Raw genomic sequence first — 17778 nt, 5'->3', positions numbered from 1 at the left:
GTGGTTTTGGAAGCTCAGTGAATTGCATATCAAAGCCAGGTTTCGATCCTGGGACCTGTGGGTTATGGGCCCACCACGCTTCCGCTGCGCCACTTTGATTTGTTGATATCTAATTGCTTGGTTTATTTTATATCTTACTATATATACAATTTTCTTGGAGCTTATCATAATTTCAAATAGAAGCCTACCATCATTTAATATGCTTATATTAAAATATTTTTATAAAATAAGACCTTGATAATTCATTTTGGAAACAACTAAAAATTTAACTCTGGCTTGCGAAAGCATGAGATTTGATTTTTGGATCGAGTTCATCTAGAAGTGGAGGTTATCAAAGAATAACGACTGTAATTTCCTTTTTTTAAAAATATCTAACTCTTGTTCTTGATACAACCAAAAAAAAAAAAAATCTATTAATATTAGTTAAACTAAAAATAAGGCTTTTATCCAAACCAAAGAAAAAGAGAATAAGTTATATATATTTTTTTTTAAAATCAAAAAGAAGAGAAAATCTACAGTGAACCCTTATATAAAAGCTTCCAATTTGCACCCTAGAGTGAAAAAGATTGCAGCTTTTGCATCCAAATAGTGAAAATTGAGGTATATTTGAAGTGGGGTTTGAGTAGAAAAGGATAAAGAGAGATTTATCAGGCAGCAAAGGCTTTGCCGCCGGTGAAAGAATTTCGTAAAACGAATAGCTAAGCAGTTATCAGGTGAAGTTTAATGATTCCCTTTTTCTCTGTTTGTTTATTTGTTATGAATTTGCTTTGTGTATATTGTTATTGAATGAGGAAGACATTGTTGATAAAGATAGTGGAAAATCCCAATTCCCTCATTGTAACTCTTATATTGTTGTTGTAATTACTTACATGGTCTTTTCTTGAATTCCTTCCAGCATTTTGTTTTGTCTAGTCTGGTCTTATCTGTTAATTATATACTGTGCTGATTTGAGAAGAATAAGGGGGACTTTTAATTGGAGGGTGTGCTCTAGTGGTCGAGGAATGGGTCGGGAATCATGAGGTCTGATGTTCAAATCATAGCGGAGTTAAAAATACACATCTGTGGAAGTGAAGTGTTAAGCAGACCAACTGGTGCGTGGACCAAGAGCCTAAACAAAGATGGATATGACATTAGGACTAACTCAACCTCTAAAGCTAGCTAATGAAAGGAGGATCACCCAAATCCATATAAACAGACCCCTGGTTCATTACCCATTTGTTTCCCAACCAGTGTGAGACTCTAACCACTCTTAACTGTTTGAAATTGTAATTTTGAAAAGAACAAGTACAACAAGTATGAAAAGTTCTTTAAACTCCAAAGCGGAATCAATCAATTTATGGACAGAGTCAGATGATACTTTTACTGGTGGGAGGTGAGAGGTAGTCCTGGAGATAGTTGAGTTATGTGCAAGCTGACCTAGGTACCACGTTTATCAAAAAAGAAATAAGGGCGATATTCTCAAACCCCACTTTTGTTATGTGGTCAATTAATCTGGGCTTCAGGCATAGTTGATAGTATTAAGTTATTGGCGTGTGTGGGTGGGTCAACTTCACTACAGGCATGCGTAGTTGAGTTACTACATCATTTTGGCTTACCCCAGATAACAAAAGCTCAATTCTTTTGATTGTTTAACTTGTGATAGATATAGGTTGTACATTTTTCTTTTGATTTTTGTTTAAAAATTCCACATAGAGATTGAGAAGAAAAAACAATTGAAATTCTAAGTTCTCCTTCAGGCCCATTAAGGATTGATTACTGTCTCTGCCTCACTGTGTCACACTCTTTCGTTGGCTGATGACAGTTTTCTTGTTACCCTTGAGCTTATTGTTGGAATAGTTCCACTTTGGAAAGTTCAATTGCAACTTTTGGCTGCTAATAAGCTCCCGGGTATTTTGTATTCATGAATGTGTTTTTAGTTCTTAATTTGACTGAGTCAATTTTCTTGATATTCGTGTTTCGTATGACGTTTTCGTTTCAACTTCATAGGTTTTATTTGCCTGGCTTTACAACTTGCACTTTCTAGCCTGCATATGATAACGCAATCTCCTCAGTATAAATATTTGTTTATAAGATCAATTGAAGGGGAGATATAGGAGCTTGTGTTATGTGTGTCTTGCTTTGTCAGTTTGTTTTATCTACTATGTCCATTAAAAAGAAGAAAACGCAAGCTACTTATGTAACCTCATGTTGTTTCCTTCCATGGTTTTGCAGAACTCTCCACTTGAAGTTTGCTGCTTCCCGAGCTACTTTTTTTATTGATACTCAGAAAGACATCATGGCTGTTTGTGGTTCAAGGACTCATATTGGGCATTTCGTTGGCAATATGACTGCTAGGCGCCTGCAGTGTAGTTTGTCAGTAAAGGGTTGTACTGTTTCTTACAACAAAAGAGGCTTACAAAATGTTAGTAAAGCTAACATCAATTTGGGAAACAAAGGACGGCCCAACAACTTCATGCTTTACCAATATTTGACGACTAATGTTGCAAAGAGGAGGACTAACCTCAATCCACACAAAGGCTTTGGATTGGAAGGTTTTCGCAATTTATCCCACGAATGTTTCTATTCTGGAACTGCCTCTGCTTCTAATGTGTCTTCTGATAATTCTAAGGGCACGGAACAAGTTGTTGACGTTGTTAATTCTTCTGAAGCACAGATCCCCTTGCAGCTAAACTCGGGATCTTTTTACCTACCTCATCCTGCTAAAGCAAAAACTGGTGGAGAGGATGCTCATTTTATTTGTACCCTTACGCCAGCAATCGGTGTAGCTGATGGTGTTGGTGGATGGGCTGATCTTGGTATTGATGCTGGACTATATGCCCGTGAATTGATGTCTCACTCTTTATCTGCAATTCAAGATGAACCAAAAGGTTCTGTAGACCTAATCAGAGTGCTGGAGAAAGCTTACGTGAGAACAAAAGCAAAAGGCTCTTGTACAGCGTGTATCGTTGCACTCACTGAAGGGGGTCTTTATGCAGTTAATTTAGGAGATAGCGGATTTATGTTGGTTAGAAATGGATGTGCTGCATTTAAATCCCCTTCACAGCAGCATGGGTTTAATTTCCCATATCAACTAGATTGCAACAACGCAGGTGATTCACCTAGCTCTGCCATGGTATTCAAAATTACTGCTTTACCTGGAGATGTCCTAATTGTTGGTACAGATGGGCTTTTTGATAATTTGTATGACGAAGATATCAGTGGAGTTGTATTTCAGGCCATGGAAGATGGCTTAGCGCCTCAGATGACTGCTCAGCGGATAGCAGAACTGGCACAACTAAGAGCAATGGATCATATCAAGTCTTCGCCTTTCTCTGATGGAGCTCGCGAGGCTGGATTTGATTACCATGGTGGGAAGCTGGACGACATCACCGTAGTTGTTTCTTACATAACAGAGTAAAATTGAAAATCCACACCATGTCACAATATTCAGTGATACTATTGGAACAGAATCAAAAGCTGAAGGAGAGTCATACAATACAGCAACTTTGATTTGTTTCTAAAACAAAGACACACAAATCAAAGACAAGAATGAGAAGGCTTCAGCAGCATCTTGGGTCTAGCTCAGTTCACCTCAGTTTGATACAAGTGTTTTACTTTATGAAATTCAAATAGCATGTTGGGATCATTAACATTTATTTGATGGAGGATTTTCTTCTGTATTTTTGTTTACTTAGTAGATACCATCAGGACAGTGAGATTATTTTTAAAATAAAGTCCAAACAGTGTGTTAAGAGATACATTTTCAACTCCCACAGATGCTCCAAATTTCTTCCTACCCTCAAAAAAGGACATGATTGAGCATCAACTTTAAAAATTTAAAACCAATTGGGATAAATTGTCCAAATTTGAACATGATTGAGCATCAACTCACATATATGGACGCAAAGATGCGCCGCAGCCTAGTTAACAGAGAAAAACAAGGAGATATGAAAAACTATTTAGGTGAAGTTCAGAATAGACTGCTCTTCACATTTCCACTAAAAAGTAAACTGAAAAATGGATCTTCTTTATCTACACCAGGATTATCAACCTTTTCTGTTCTATGAATGTCAAACCCCAACTCATTGTTTGTTGACAGTTTGGGTCTTTTTACTGAAACAAATGCAACGCTATTTCTTGATCCATGTTTGGCTTTTGAAGGATTCTTGTCTCGTGATGAACTTGGAAGTGCTCCGGCTTCAGGAGCATCAAAATTATTTCCAGAAGGTTCTGCAATAGTTGAATCAACTTGAGCTTGAGATTCATCATTACTATCTTGGATAGGATCCTCCAAGGAATCTACTATATCGTTGTCCTTCATAGTTTGACCATCCTCAGCTGAATCTTTAGAGGCCGTCTGTCCAGGTTCATCATCTACACAAGATCCCGAAAAAAGTTTACAAAATTATAGACGAATGACACTGAATTCCAGCAACAAACGAAGAACTTGATTGTAAGGAGTAAGAAGCAATAGATATATGAATACACTAGAAAGATATGCAACAGACACGTCTTCCATGAACTTTATTGTCAAACTGAATAACTAAAACTGGTGTCAGGTACGCTGCCTATACTACATCCCCTAGGTATGTGTCCATTCCCCAAATCCTATGTGAACTACCAGATGTTTCGTGCATTAGGCTGCCCTTTTTTAACGATAAAAACTGGCAAACAGAAAAACACAGGATAATGCTATCTTTAAATGAAATCATCACATGCAACCTTCAGTTCACTTCTATCTCAAACTGATAGAATATGACTTGATAAAGGAAACAAAGACAGTAAAAAGAACTTGGGTTCATGGTTACCTCCTAGGAAAAGCCCAATGCTTTCATACTGAACCTTAGATGCTTCTACAGAAACATCTTCTCCAACATCCTTTTCCTGGCTTCCAACATCTTTCTGATTTTGTCTCTCAACTAACATATACTTATCAGATTCCCAAATACATTCGAGGAAGACCACCTGCTGCTTTGGCGGAAAATATTCTCTAAAAACCTGCAATGCCAAATTATTGAACATTTGCTTCTTTGATTTCATCTTAGAGTTGTTATTAACGACTATCAAGGAAGTACTATCAATTTTCCTATCTCAACATAACTTTACCAACCATTTCTTGACCTTAACAGAACTAATTAAAAACCAATCAAAAAAGCTAGTAAACAAAGCGAATATAAGGAAGGAAAAGAATTTCTTCCATTGCATCAGAAAAACAGAGAGTGGTCAGTAGCAAAGAAACAACCTCAAAACCATCTTGAGTCAATTTGATGGCTTGTTCCCTCTGTGATAAAGAGGAAACATTGTTGAATACACAAACAACATCTAGAAGAATCTGCAATAAATAGAGAAATTTTGATTAAATGTCCTGTTCAATCACTAGATATCCTTAGAAAATTTGCTCAGCATAAGATTTACAACTCCTTAAATATTGAATGCTCCTAGAAGAGCAAAAAGTCCCATGTCATACATGACCCAGTACCCTTGACTCTTGAGTTAGACTAGTTACTCCATATAATAAGCTCCAGAAACTAACATGACTCCAGTGTATTATACTGGAAACTAAAACTTCAACAAACTCAAATTTCAAAAGAACGCAATCCATGTGCAAGACCTTTACTATAAGAAGTATGACGAAGGAATGAGCTTTAAAATGGTGTCATTCTTCATGAGTGCACATACCATTTCACAGTTCTGAAAATGATAAAATCACACTGAGAATACTTACTTGCTGAACTAGAACTCTTATTCGGGCAAGCAAGGACAATACTGTCAGCGAAAATCCCATAAAAAATGATCGTGCAAGAAGTGTGGATATCTCCCTGTCTACTGTTAAGGGTAGAAACAATCATTAATGGCTAAAAATCCACATTGGAATTTACATAAAACAGGAACATTGATCAAGTGTTTACTTTGAAATGAAAAGCAATCAGCACAGATGAAAAACAAAGTCATCTTACCAAATGAGACGAAGATAGGACATGTGCAATTATGAATATATGGAAAAAAACAAGGAAGAAAGGAAGTACTATTAATATCCAACAACACCAATTTATCAAACCGATATGTTTACGGCAAATCAGCTGTGCAGAACTCTAGTAATTTGTAGAACAGAAAAGGTTTTGTTATATGTAGCTAAATAAGCACTCACTGTATTTCAAAACATAACCTCATTTATTCCAATCACCTAACACACCCAAAGAGCTATGAAAGAAAATGAACAACTTAATCTCTTCCTATTATTTAAGTAAATCTTGTCCCATAAACAACATAAAAAATGAAGGATTAGTGCGCAAAAAAGAAGTAAGAAGGATACGACGCGGCCCTTAAAACTGGCTCAACCATCTGCAAGAAACAAACAAGTGAATTAGGAATTACTACTTTATAAGATGATAGCTTGAAGTTCTCCTTGTAAAATGATTCTTATTAAGCCCCCTATATTAAGATGCTTGATTAGAGAGAGAGACAGAGATCATCATTCCTGTTGTTATATGGAACAACAATAACTATGCATCAATACTAGGTGAATTAGGATCGGCTACATGAATCTCAGTACTATATTCAATACTTAAGAGACTCTAAACACATGTCCTAACATGTGCTACTGGTATACATGGAATCTTGGAGCAATGATAAGGTGTCTCTGTGTGCCTATAGGTCATAGGTTCGTGCGTGGAATTGACCACTAAGGCTTGCATTAGCATATGTTACACCCCTTCGGGATGTGGCCCTTACCAAGACTTTATGTGAACACAGAGTGTTTTGTGCACCAAGCTTCCCTTTTTATTCATGAAAACAGGGGAATATTGCCAGTAAATGATAGCAAGTGAGCTTCGCTAACATGAGTTACTTAGAGACATGGATGAGCGGTTTTAGGTGCAGAACAACAAGAAGTAATAATGAAAGAAACAATGATACCTGTGACAACAGATGCGCAACCCCTAAAAGCCGCTCCAGAAAGTTATATTTGCCACCATTAGATCTTCTCCTCTTTAGGCTGAGGCCAATGAAAAATGAGGGTGAAAGTTCAATTTAATATAAAATCATCATAGGTTAGAACAGCGGCAGTGGGAGTTCGTATATGAAGAGCAAGACATAAATAATGGCAATTCTATTTCCATGACAGTGGACTGGGATCAATACAACTAGTCTCCCTTCTTACTGGTTAGAGTATTAACATCCAATCTGTCGGTTAATGATAAGATGGATGGAACTTGCAAAAATGTTGTTATAGCTCACATAAACACCCAATTTTTAGCAATCAAACAGCATTCAACAATCATAATCAGCAAACAGTTTCATACAAAGAGATGGATGATTATTGATGAAAATCATATAAAAAAGGAAGACAATTTAAGTTTTAAGCTTCCCTGTGTGTCAGTTCAATTGTTTCAATGGCAGAAAGTGGTAGTTATCAATATAGGAACAAAAAACTGTCAAGAGTATGATAAGGACTCACTCTCCAATCAAAATTTACTCATTGGTAGATATGAAAAAGTGGGTACATTTATGACGTAATCAAATTCCATTCTTGCCATATCATCACTAGAAATACTATAATAATCAAAATCTCAAAACAAAATATAGGTGCTTTAAAGGGGTCAAGAGTACCTTTCCAGAAGCTGCACTTTTTGCTTGGGTCTTTTTCCGTTAAGAACTTGAAAGGAGTCACTCAAAACCTCCTCCAAGTTAGTTGTTTGGAGGAGCCTCACATCTCTTCGCACCTAATATCATCAAAACGAACATATAAACTAAGCATTTGCACTTAGGACATAGAGCAAACCCCATCAATTCCCCCCCCCCCCCCCAAAACCCAATGCAAATAATACATATGTGAAATAACCTTGGTAACAACCTTTGAGGGGTATTGGAAATAGGAACATCTTCTATGACAGTTCTTTGTGTTTAAAACAAAGCAAAGCCCATTACAACAACAACAACAACAACATACCCAGTAATGCCATAGGTACCCCTATGCATAGTATAGACCAAAACAAAGGTTCTGCTGCTATCGACACCTAACCAATTAACCAAAGTATAATCATTCTAGATCGAATCTTATGAAATTGTGGAATTCCATTCAAATAGAAAGCTCTTTGGCCAGTTCAAGGACAGCCATGAGCTGTAGTAAAAGATAGTAGCGCACTAGAAGAAATTCCCATAGTTGCATAAGAAAGACGTCCAAAACATTCCAGCAGATAGTATGCAATACTCTTATCAAAACGAGCATTATACCCTTTCTTAGTTTAGGGCAGAAACATACTCAAAGAACACAAAGCAAAGAGGTTGTTTCTAAAATACCCTTGGTTCAAATAACACATACCAAACAAAAGTAAAGACAAGGAACAATAGCAGTAGCTAAATAATGTGTAACCTAAGCACCTGAAACAACGAATAATAACAGAAATCATAGGACAAGAAACTACTAGAATAAGCTCATTACACATACATATATGAAAAAATATAGTTAAAAATACAACCTTTAAGAGGTACTGAAAATATGAGCATCTTCTATGCTGGTTTTTATTTTTGTAAACGAGACGATCGAGAATGGCAAACTCTGTCTGCAGCTGACTTACAAAAGTGTTTAGCCTTTGCTCGACTATCTCCATCTCTGAGCCCATAATTTCAGCTGTAACAAAGAAAAACTACAATAAGACTTCATAAATTCAGAAACTAAGCAGACAGTATAAATACTTGCGGCGGCGGCGGCGGGCGACGGGCGGCGATCGGCGACTAGTGTGCTCCGAGCGGCGGAGCAATTGGTTTCCGGGTTGAATTCGTCTGACAAATGGGCTAAGGAAATTTGATGGATATGATGGGCTAAATGGGCCAAAGCATAAAATCATATTTATTGGGCCGATCCATAGTTTCGTTTATAACCATTTTAAAGGGTCATTGATTATTGGATATATGGCCTTTACTTTGTGTCGGTCTTTAACTTATGTTCCTCGTTAAAAAAAAAAAAAAAAAAAAAAAAACTTTTTTTCATAATATAAGTATATGTTTTTCGTATTATGACATTTTTCAAGTTATAATTTATTTAACTTCAATTTCTAAAGACTGTATGCTTCGGTGGAAAAGGCGTAAATTTAATTATTAAAAGATAAAAATTAAAAAATTCAATCTATTTTATAGATAAAATCAAAGATTAATCTACGTTGAGATAAATTCATCGAACTTTAACATAAGGCTTGATGGGGTGGCTCCAAATTTATTTATTTTTATTAACCTTTACTGAGTGTATAAGATATTTAAATAATTAGGATTTAGGAGGATAAAAGATCGAAGTAATTTCAAATTTAAATGCAAGGGAATAAAATTACTTTTGATATAGAGTGTTTTACAATCAAAGTGGTGAAAAATATACATGTATATTATGAGCTTTTATTTATTATTATTTATATTATTAGTAGTTGTTAGTTAAAATGAAAAGATAATAAATGGTTGTCACATCTTTATCTCAAAACCAAACTAAAATAAGACATGTAAAAAGCCACCTATGAGTTGTGTTTCTTAAGTGTTGCATATAATTGAACACAATAGATAGAATCGAAATTTGAATTTTTTAAATTTCAAATTTTAAAATAGTAATATCAAGTATTAATAATTTGGGTTCTTAATTTTAATATTTATATACGTTTAATGAATTTATTAATGTAAATACTGAAAGTTATTGAATTTGATTAAACTCATATCTGCCTTCTAGCAATTACGCATGGTAAGATGATGAATCTGAATTAAAACTATTAAATTTGATTGAACTCGTATTTGGCTTTAATTTTAGCTTCGTCATGATATAATGCATGGGAAGGGTGATGAATTCGAATCAAATTATTAAATTTGATCGAACTTAATTTGTAATCTAAGCTCCGCCTAAATTATGCCTAGAAAGGTGCTTTACCAATATGCACTCCCCGTGTTTTTTCGGTTTCATACCAAACACATTTTTTGTTATTTCCTATTCCAATTTACATGTGATATTTGTAAAATTTCGAAAGTCTCATAAATTTTTGATATGTTTTTAAATTTTATAAGCTGTGATTTATAATATTCATAACATAATTTTCAAATAATATATGTTACTTTCACTATCCCCTAATCATAAGTTATGAAAATTATTTTTATACATATAAATAAAGATTGCTATGAAAAATATCACGATTAGATGGTATATATCCTCACAATTAAAAGTTTAGTTATTAAATGGTAAATATTAGTAAAATCAATGCATTTTGTAAGTAAAATTAAAGATTAATCTATGTTAAGGTAAACTTATAAAGCTTCAAAATATGGCTTGATGGGGTGGCTCAATTTTATTTTATTTTTATAAATGAAAAATATGCTTGTATATTATAAGCTTTTATTTCGCATTAGATTTTATATCAAGTCAATGTAATATTCATTTATTATGATTTAGTAAAGTAAAATGAACTATAAATTTAAATATATGATGTATATGTATTAATTTCGTGTAATTATCTTTTATTTATTATTATTATTATTATTATTAGAAGTTGTTAGTTAAAATGAGAAAGATACTCTATGGTTGTCGCATCTTTATCTCAAAACCAAACTAAAATAAGACATTTAAAAAGTCATCTATGTCATGACTCATAGTCTTCTGTTTAATTTTTATATATATTTATGTGAATTTATTAATATAAATATTAAAAGTTATTGAATATGATCAAATTCATGTCTGACCTTTTAGCAATTACACATCGAAAGTAATGAATTTGGATCAAAACTATTAAATTATATATATCAAACTCGTATTTGATCTTAATTTTAGCTTCGCCATAATTACGCACAAAGAGACAATAAATTTGAATTGAATTTATTAAATTTAATTGAACTCGTATTGGCTTAATTCTAGCTCCGCCTAAATTATGCATAGAAAGGTGATTTATCAATATTCAATATGCAAACCTCATTAATATAGATATTGTTATATTCTTCACCAACCATTAAAAAAAATTAAAAAAATAATAATATCCATATTTGGTTCATACGTTGTTTAATTTATCTCTTATTCCATTTTTTTGCTTTTAATTTTAGCTAACACCAACTTTAAAAAATTGATCAATCAATATCTCATCAAACAAGAACGCAACAAGTGAGTGTAGTAGTTATTATTTTGATTAATTTATCATATAATAATTTATAAAAGTGAAAAAGCTATTTCACCTAAAGGCAGTTTATAATTCAGAAATTAAATTAATTAACTAATTGTATAACTACCTTAACAAACCCAACGGGGACCAATACATTATGATGTTTTTTATTTTAGGGAAAAGGGTCTGATATACCCTTCAATTTTGTCATTTAGAGCTGATATACCCCTTGTTATGAAAGTGACTCATATATACCTTTAAACAAATGGCTCACATATACCCTTTTCCTCTAACGGAAATAAAAAAAATAATTTTAATCTAAATTTTTATTACTTTTTTCTAAAAAATATAATCCCATATGAGTAAATTTAATCCTCGTCAAACATATTTTTTTTACCTTTTTTTGTTTCAATGACTAATTTATAATAATTATTTTGATAATCAAATTTATTTATGTTTCACTAATATTCTTATAAAATTTATTGTAGATGATCAAATTTTTTCTTTGAATACGAAATTAAATTACAATACACAAAAAAAAAATAGTTTAATTTTTTATTCTTTAAACTAAGGAATGAAAGAAAAAAACAAAATAAGAATAACAAATTCAAAAATTATAATAAAAGAAGTCAAAAAATAATTTATGTATGAAAAAAAATTAAAATATACCTTGAACTTTGATAGAAGAATCATATATACCCCTAAGTCATTTTTAAAAAAAAAAATTAGAAGTAATAAATATAAATTTAAAACTAATTTTTTAACTTCCGTTAAATGGAGGATATATGTGAGTCATTTTGTAACGGCAGGGGTATATGTGAGCCGTTTATATAACGGTAAGGGCATATATGAGCCACTTTTATAACGAGAGGTATATCAGCTCCAAATGACAAAGTTGAAAGGTATATCAGACATTTTTCCCTTTATTTTATTTAACCATAGTAAATAGAAATACCTTTTGCAAGCAAAGCATAGAATATTTACATCTGTTGTTTTTTTGCTGGTTGAAATTCATAATAATGTGATTATAAGACCTTTAATTATTTAGTTAATTACTAGATCATTTTTATATCCATAGGAATGATATATACTTATGTTAGTACTTATACGTCATAACAAAATGTAGGACCGCAATACGCGGAAAAAAAAAAGTTTCTACTTTTATCTGTCATAACAATATAAACGACGATACATAGCTCGACGCAAACACTTTACCCTATCCTGCTAATATTACATATAAATTCTTTTGACTTATTTCTATTTTTTGGTCAAGATTATACCCCGTAGATGCAAGATGTATACAAATATTATTTCTACCTTAATGAAGTAGAGAAGTTGTTTCTGAAGGATTCTCGACTCAAAAGGGAATCATCCAACATAGGATTACAAGAAAAGAAATAACAAAATAGCAAGAAACAAAACGATCTTTGTAATTGTATATATTAAGAAGTATATAAACTAAATAATAACAACAATTAATAACATATCAATTGTAATCTAACAAATATGATTTGAGCAGGGTAGAATATATACAATCCTTGTCCCAATCTTTTTGAAATAGAAATTGTTTCCGATGGATCCTCTGCATAATATATATATATATATATATATATTAGATGCAAAATTATAAGAAAAATGGTAATAAGAACAAAACAATCTCTCTATCTACATTGGTTATTAAATTTGGCATAATAAAGTTATTAAATGTATGTGTATTTATGTGAGAATAAATTAATAAAATGGTGAAATATGCAATAAAATAAATTTTTGTATAATAATGTACAATATATGCTACTTTTTAAATTCAACTAATGCAATTTAGAGGGAAATGTAGCAAAAATTCTTAACTAAAGAATAAAAACGCGTAAACTTTATTTATTCATACAATTTTGAAATTTGTAAAGATGTACGGTCCAACATAAATATTACGTCATGTTTTTCAATATCTAATATCGGGTAATGCTAAATCGTCATAAATTTTAAAAATTTATAATATCTTTTTTATTTTTAAATTAAACTGAATTTTTTTTCAATTTATTATTAAAAGATAGTAAAGTTAAAAAGGTTGAATGTTTAAAAAGATAAAATAACGTAGTGTGAAATATATTATTTTATTATTTTGCCCAAATTTTCTAGCCAAAAATTTTTTCCCGTATAATATCATAAAATATTATATCTTGGGAAATTCATATTATTTTACTAGAAAATATATAAATTTTCTTAACATAATGTTTTTTTTTCATACCAAACACTCCCTTTGTTATTTCATATTCCCAATTTATACATGACACTTATAAAATTTTGAGGTTGATCAATTTTTAATATGTTTTTAAATACTATAAGTTGTGGCTTTGATATTCACAACGTAGTTTCAAATGTTATATGTTACTTTTATTATCTCAATTTATATGGCACTTGTAAAATATAAAGAGTTAATCAACAATATAAGACCAAATGAATTAGCTATACATCAATTGAAAAAGAATAACTAAAACAAATTCATTAGAAAATAATAATTAATGACTTTCATATTTAAAAAGACAAAAAAATAGATTTTAAATAAATATATATATCATACATTATTAATACTATTTTGAAAAAAAATTAAAAAAATATTAAGGCCCCTCTTTATCGTTTGACTTTAAGCCCTCAATCTTGACGCGTCAATCCTATTTTTATTAATAAAAATTATTAAATATCATATAAAATCATACAATTAATACAAACATATTAATCACGAGATGTGTAATTATCACGGCTTATATATTTGTAGTAGAAGTAGATGTATCAATCAAATTTACAAAACATATCTATTGGGGCTAGCCCCATTGATGAGATTGTGTATATGACCTAAATTTTATTTTTTTGTTTGTTTTGTATACACGTGTTTGTTCTACATTAATTTCATTTATCAACTAATGTTGCCTAATAATTTGACTTTGATTGAAAGACTACAAGAAAAATAAAATATAATATATATATATATAACCTAATTTAAACCATTATTATATATTAGGAGCAATGAAATTGTGTTATTAGATATACATTACCAAAATATCTACCAAGATAAAGAAAACACCAAACGATTTTGTTTGAATACAAGAATTTGTTCTTACACATTTTAGACATATATTTGAGAATTTTTAAGAAGCACTGAGATAAATTTTTTTTAAAATAACACGTAACCATTCATATTTGATTTGAATTTTTGAACACACAATAACTATTCTATCGAGTATTTTATTATTTTCAGATTATCAATATTAATTATCGAGCTACAAAAATAATCTTTCTAATAATACATCGATTTATTGTTGATAAATCATTCTTCTAGGTTTGGTACCACTATGCTTTTAACTTTTTATTCTTCAAAGTTTCAAACATTGCAACTAACACAATGACTTTATTATAATATCTAAAGTTAGGTAATTTAATTTATAAGTCCATTTTGGGAGTTTGAATATGCCTACCCTATTACCCTAAATGAATTAATGAAAGTAGCAAACATGACCAAAAAATAAAAAAAAAAATCTTAACAAATCATTAATTTTTTCATTTTAGGTAAATAAAATAAATAATTAATAATTTAATTAGCTAGAAGGTCGTTTTCAGTTTTAATTTTATCCACATAATTAGTGATATGTGGCATGTTGGATTCTTCATGGTCACGCCTTCTACCTAAATTTTATTCATTATATTATAAAATAATATATGCATGAAATATTTTTCTTTAAATAATTAGAATACTTGTGAACTAAAGTCAATTTTATATTTTAGTTTTTTATATATTTTTATTTAATGATTAATTGAGGAATCTCACGTAATTAATTTGTGCCTTGTTTTATATTCATTACAAAGTTGATAAAGACATTTGACTTCTACATTTGTCTGTTTAATCAGCTAATTAGTGTTGCCTTCTAGAATTTTATAATTACAATACAATAATTCTAAATTTTAAGAGAAAATAGGAAAGTTCATTACAATTTTTTTTTGAAAAGGATTAATTTTTTTTTCTATAACTACATTTTGATTATTTTCGTCGTTAGAAAAAAGACAAGGGCAGAATTAAGTTTATGAATTCAGAATTTCACTTTTCATATCTAATATTCGCTCCGTTCTTGCCCTTAATCTATAACACTCAAATATAGGTATTGATTTTAAATCATAGTTAAAAGTTTGAAAGACAAGTAATTACTTCAATTTATCAAATAATTAGGACACGAGTCCATTTGTCTTGTGTACTCCTTCATCTTTGATCAGAAGTTTAGACTTTAAGTTTTTTGGAGTATGAAGTCGTCTTTGTTAGAAAACACTTTATCCTCAACATAAAACTTTTCGACGTAAATTCAAACTTAGTTAAGCTCCAACATTGACATCAAACACAAGATAGAAAAAAAAAGTTTAAATAAATATATATGAGTAGATGATTTGCTAACAACAATAATATAGATTGAAGAAAATTTTAAATTAAAGAACAAGTTTTAAAGAAGTTCCAATCAAATACCAATATAAGAAAAGCGTGAATTACATGGGAATTTTTCTAGGAATTAGTATTAAAATTTCCATAAAAAATTTCCTGCGAATTTTCATAATAATTTTTTTGAAAAATTCCCATGTAATTCAAACTATTTTTGTAGTGCACATGAATAATCAGAAACATGTTATATGAGATACTGAAATTAATATATTATCGAAAAAAACTAAAAAAGAAGAATAATGCACAAGTACCCCCTTAACCTATGCCCGAAATCTCAGAGACACACTTATACTACACGAAAGTCCTATTATCCTGAAATTATTTTATAAATAATTTTCTATCCCTTTTCGTCTTACGTGATACTATCTTGTGGGCCCAATATGTGTTGACATTTTTTTTCAAACTAGTATCACATAGGCTGAATAGGGGTAGAAAATTATTAATAGGACCTTAGTATAGTATAAGTGTGTATGTGAAATTTCAAGCATAGATCAAGAGGATACTTATTTATTTTTTTTTAAGAAAAAGTAATAGGAATAAATTGAAATGTAAAAAGTATAATATGCTCAATTTGTGAATAACCAAAACTTAAATTTGTTGTCAAAGTATAAAACAAGATTCACACCAGTGAAAGTACTTAAAAAAAGTTATGGACCTGATTAGCTGGGGAAAAAGTAGAGCACAAATTAACTTTATTAATTCTAAATAAAATTCTTTTGTGGAAAAGCACAAAAGTATGAGTCATTCTTATGATATTTTTGCAGCTTTTTATTTATTCTTTTATCAGCATGTTAAATTTTAAAATATCCTATGATCTGTATCCACCAATCAAATCTTGACTCTTTCTCATTAATTTATTCTCTTGAGTTAAATAATTTTATGTTTTCATCTTACGATAGAAAATAATTTGGTAGCTTCCATGAAAGACATGATTTAGCGGTGAATAAAATGATTTAAAAAATTAAATAGGTTAAAATTTAAATTATAAACTTAAATATTATATATAAAAAAATTATTTTTAAATTAAATTTTATTATATATACTATATTAATTTATAAAAAATTAATATATAAATAAAAATTATTTTGCTATCTTCGAACCTTGAGAATTAAGAAGTCAAATTATGTAAAAATTCCTAATCTACCTTACTAGATACATGTTTTCTCCCTCTCTATTTCTAATTTTACTTTTCTTCCTTATTTGTCTAATTATAAATAAAATATTTGCTAATATAATCTTTTTCATATTTGAATTTTGAATGATTCGATAATTTAAATTCTTTTTCTGTTTTATTAGTCTGAATTTATATTAAAAGTGCTTGTTAATATGATAATGTTTTATAATCAAACTTTGAATCCAACTCAACCATTCTATATTCTTCTTTCCACCCCATCTAATCCAATTTATAATCTACATTTCCAAAAATCCAATGGGAGTTCACTAATGAATGATTTCATCTAGGATAGAAATAATTTTATAAGCCTCGATAAAAGTTTTGATCTAACGATGAATGAAATGATTGAAAAATCTGAATAAATTAGGTATCAATTTTTAACAAAGAATATTTTATAAATTAAATAATTTTAGTAAAAAAGCTCATTATTCTTAAAACTCGAAATATAAGACATTTGTCCCTTCAGGACATTCGATAAAATTAGAACGAAAGATAAAACATTCTAAATGTTTTTTATTATGTTTTAAAGGGGTTATTTGGCAGCTAGAGCTAGTTGAATGATAGATGTATTAGTTGAATAAGTATCAATTATATGGCTATAAGTTAATATTTTATATTTGGCATAAAGTCATACATAAATTCTCATATATATAAAAAGACTATAATCCAAACATCATATTAATATTATTATAAATAACTTACCTCTTTATCTAAATAATATAATATATAAATTTATCGAAAAATAATACATAAACAAATTACATCGATATTAATAGAACTATCCTAAAAGAAATTTTTTTAACCTTATCAGATACTTATTTTCTCCCACTCTGTTTCTCGTTTCACTTTTCTTCTTATCTATCCAATTATAAGAAAAAAAGAAATCCATCAATATGATATTTTCATACTCAAATCTCGAGTCGACTCGATTGTTCTGAATTCTTTTTTTGTCCAATTAAATATGAACTCATACTAAAGAGACAGGAAAAAGAAACCGCTAATATGATATTTTTCATACTCAAACCTCGAATCGA

General features: G+C 30.2%; 2 protein-coding genes and 1 non-coding gene across 4 annotated transcripts; 1 reads left to right on the top strand and 2 right to left on the bottom strand.

Moving 5' to 3' along the window:
- Nucleotides 1–27: 27 nt before the first annotated feature.
- Nucleotides 28–99, bottom strand: TRNAM-CAU (transfer RNA methionine (anticodon CAU)). Its single transcript has one exon. It is a non-coding gene; the product is annotated as a tRNA-Met (tRNA).
- Nucleotides 100–236: 137 nt separating this feature from the next.
- LOC101253704 (probable protein phosphatase 2C 55) lies at nucleotides 237–3659 on the top strand. The gene is made up of 2 exons (XM_004244090.5): nucleotides 237–713; nucleotides 2212–3659. The coding sequence occupies exon 2, from the start codon at nucleotides 2276–2278 to the stop codon at nucleotides 3395–3397; it is 1122 nt and encodes a 373-aa protein (XP_004244138.1). The 5' UTR covers nucleotides 237–713; nucleotides 2212–2275; the 3' UTR covers nucleotides 3398–3659.
- Nucleotides 3660–3794: 135 nt separating this feature from the next.
- LOC101254011 (uncharacterized) lies at nucleotides 3795–8891 on the bottom strand. 2 transcript variants are annotated; one of them, XM_004244091.5, is made up of 9 exons: nucleotides 8674–8891; nucleotides 8457–8608; nucleotides 7588–7700; nucleotides 6895–6973; nucleotides 6293–6321; nucleotides 5705–5798; nucleotides 5222–5311; nucleotides 4788–4977; nucleotides 3795–4353 (listed from the first exon to the last, which is right to left on the bottom strand). In XM_004244091.5, exons 2-9 carry the CDS (start codon nucleotides 8598–8600, stop codon nucleotides 3950–3952), a joined length of 1143 nt encoding a protein of 380 aa, XP_004244139.1. In that variant the 5' UTR covers nucleotides 8601–8608; nucleotides 8674–8891; the 3' UTR covers nucleotides 3795–3949. The 2 variants fall into 2 exon arrangements, with proteins under 2 accessions (XP_004244139.1, XP_069143665.1); XM_069287564.1 differs by having other exon boundaries at nucleotides 8678–8840.
- Between the last annotated feature and the right edge of the window lie 8887 nt (nucleotides 8892–17778).

Source organism: Solanum lycopersicum, chromosome 7 (assembly GCF_036512215.1).
Source record: "Solanum lycopersicum chromosome 7, SLM_r2.1".
Classification (NCBI taxonomy): Eukaryota; Viridiplantae; Streptophyta; class Magnoliopsida; order Solanales; family Solanaceae; genus Solanum; species Solanum lycopersicum.
The sequence above is the reverse complement of the archived record's forward strand: the minus strand, read 5'-3'. Positions and strand labels throughout refer to the sequence as shown.